The sequence below is a fragment of the Gorilla gorilla genome, chromosome 13 (genome assembly GCF_029281585.2).
Source record: "Gorilla gorilla gorilla isolate KB3781 chromosome 13, NHGRI_mGorGor1-v2.1_pri, whole genome shotgun sequence".
Lineage (NCBI taxonomy): Eukaryota > Metazoa > Chordata > Mammalia > Primates > Hominidae > Gorilla > Gorilla gorilla.
Window position 1 is genome coordinate 118,996,761 of NC_073237.2, and position 2,854 is coordinate 118,999,614.

Below are 2,854 nucleotides of genomic sequence, written 5' to 3' on the forward strand. Positions count from 1 at the left end.
GAGGATGTGGAGAAATAGGAACACTCTTACACTGTTGGTGGGACTGTAAACTAGTTCAACCATTGTGGAAGTCAGTGTGGCGATTCCTCAGGGATCTAGAACTAGAAATACCATTTGACCCAGCCATCCCATTACTGGGTATATACCCAAAGGATTACAAATCATGCTGCTATAAAGACACATGCACACGTATGTTTATTGCAGCACTATTCACAATAGCAAAGACTTGGGACCAACCCAAATGTCCAACAATGATAGACTAGATCAAGAAAATGTGGCACCTATACACCATGGAATACTATGCAGCCATAAAAAATGATGAGTTCATGTCTTTGTAGGGACATGGATGAAATTGGAAATCATCATTCTCAGTAAACTATCGCAAGAACAAAAAACCAAACACCACATGTTCTCACTCATAGGTGGGAATTGAACAATGAGAACACATGGACACAGGTAGGGGAACATCAGACTCTGGGGACTGTTGTGGGGTGGGGGGAGCGGGGAGGGATAGCATTAGGAGATATACCTAATGCTAAATGACGAGTTAATGGGTGCAGCACACCAGCATGTCACATGTATACATATGTAACTAACCTGCACATTGTGCACATGTACCCTAAAACTTAAAGTATGATAATAATTAAAAGAAAAAAATTAATTTAAAATATATAAAATAGAATTCAAATGCATCAGAGTTAGATGCTCACACTATAAGAAACCCATGGAAATTAATCCTAACTTATGGAACAGTAGAATCGTGATTATCATTTCATACTCACTCTGGGACATATTTTTGCTCATTGAATGGAATAGGTAGCGAACTTGACAGCCCTATTTGTCTAAACTGTCATCTTCCCTTACTTTCTGATATACACAAACACACTCCCACAAGAACACACACCAACCTAAATGTGATGATGATGATTAACTCTACTGCTCTTCGTTTAGTTCATAGTTTCACAATCCTATCCTCATATTCCCTCAGAACTCTAAAATTAAAACTACCCAGACTTGGTAATTCTTTTTCATCCACTTTGATAAAATAAAAGGCCTGATGGAGGGTGCCCAGAGGTATGCTGATAAGGGAGCCCTGATCTTATGTGTCTATGAATGTGGAATGTTCATGGCTCCATCAAAGCACAACATTGACAAGAGCCAAATCTGGAGTTCCTTAAGTTATCTAGGCCCTCCACCCCTCTGATCTCCCCAAAACCAACTCTGCTCAGAATATGCCCATGACTTTTCTCACCTATTCAATATGGCCCACAGCAGGCTAATCAGGGGTCTACCTTCCCCCATTCAAGCAGCCTGCAGAGTGCACCCTTGACATCCTTATTGCGGAGGCTATACACAAATGGGTTGGCCAAAGGTGTAATGGCAGTATACATTACTGAAGCCACCATGTCCTGATATTGAGAGTTCTGGGAGGGAGGCTGGAAGTAGACCCAAATGATGGTGCCGTAGAGGAAACCAACCACGGTGACGTGGGATCCACAGGTGGAGACTGCTCGGCGGCGACCAGCAGCTGAAGGCAAACGTAGAATAGTGGCCCCAATTCGGACATAAGAGAGTACAATGAGGGCACAGGGGCCCAGCATAAGGAAGCCACCCTCAAAGAATATGGCCAGCTCATTAGAATGTATGTCAGAACAAGAGGCTCGCAGAAGTGGCTGGTCGTCACAAAAGAAGTGAGGAAGGTTAACGTTGCCCCCAGCATCCCCAGTCCAGCAAAGAGGCAGGATGAGTCCCACATGCAACATGGTTTGCAGTATGGACACCACCCAGCTCAAGGCTAGTAAGCAGGCACACCGTTGGTGATTCATTACCAAAGCATAGTGCAGGGGGTCACAGATGGCCACATAGCGATCCAGAGCCATGACAGCAATGATAAGTGTATCTGTAACCCCAAATGCATAGAAGAAAAAGAACTGAGCCAAGCAGCGGGCAGCAGGAATGGTTGGGTAATGAGAGACCAAATGGACCAGCAACTGGGGCAGTGTAACTGTGGATAGCCCCATGTCTATCACAGAGAGGCCACGAAGCAGATAATACATGGGTGAGTGCAGTCTGGAGTCCCAGGAGATGAGCAGCACCAGTGTCACATTCCCCAGTATGGTGGTCAGGTAAATAGCCAGGAACAGGAAGAAGAGGAGAGTGTGGGAGATGTTAGCTCTCGAGAACCCAAGGAGCAAAAAAAACCGGAGAGTGTGAAGCATTAGGGGCACAGCTCATCATGAGTGACAATCAGCCTGCCTGAAAGACAGTTTAAGTCAAAAAGAAAGTCATGGGTCTGATGTTAGGGATCATAACATTTCTATTTAATTATATTACATTACTGAAGATCGTTAAAGACCTAGATTCGAACTTGACCATCTACTCTCCCTCCCTAAGGTCTAGGATTTCACTTCCTTAATATGTATTTATTTTCTCCTTTATTTCTTCCTTTTCACCCACCCTAGTGACTTGTTCCATCTAATTCACAAGCCCTACTAAAGTCCCTCCCACAGTGAAAAACTCTTCATTCATTCTTGTCTTTTCATCCAACTATTTCTTATCTTTTTCCAGTGGCCGACTTCATGAAAGAATTATCTATATTCACTGTCTCCAGTTCCTTACCTTCCATTCACACCTCACCCAACTGCAGTCCTCATGATGTCTTCTCTCTGAACCTGTATGGAAAATAACACACCATTAAAACACATACCATACAAAGAAGCGATTCTTTCGACATAGCTGACTTTTTTACATTTCCTCTAAGGTCTGGAACAAGACAAGGATGTCCACTTTTACCACTCCTATTCAACATAGTAATAGAAGTTCTAGCCAGAGCAATTACACCAATGAAAGAAAA

General features: G+C 43.3%; 1 protein-coding gene across 1 annotated transcript; it reads right to left on the reverse strand.

The window, feature by feature from the left end:
• Nucleotides 1-1,280: 1,280 nt before the first annotated feature.
• OR1B1 (olfactory receptor family 1 subfamily B member 1) lies at nt 1,281-2,238 on the reverse strand. Its single transcript, XM_019033219.4, is given in 2 exon segments — nt 1,281-2,198; nt 2,200-2,238. Coding segments are annotated over 2 exon segments (957 nt in total).
• Between the last annotated feature and the right edge of the window lie 616 nt (nt 2,239-2,854).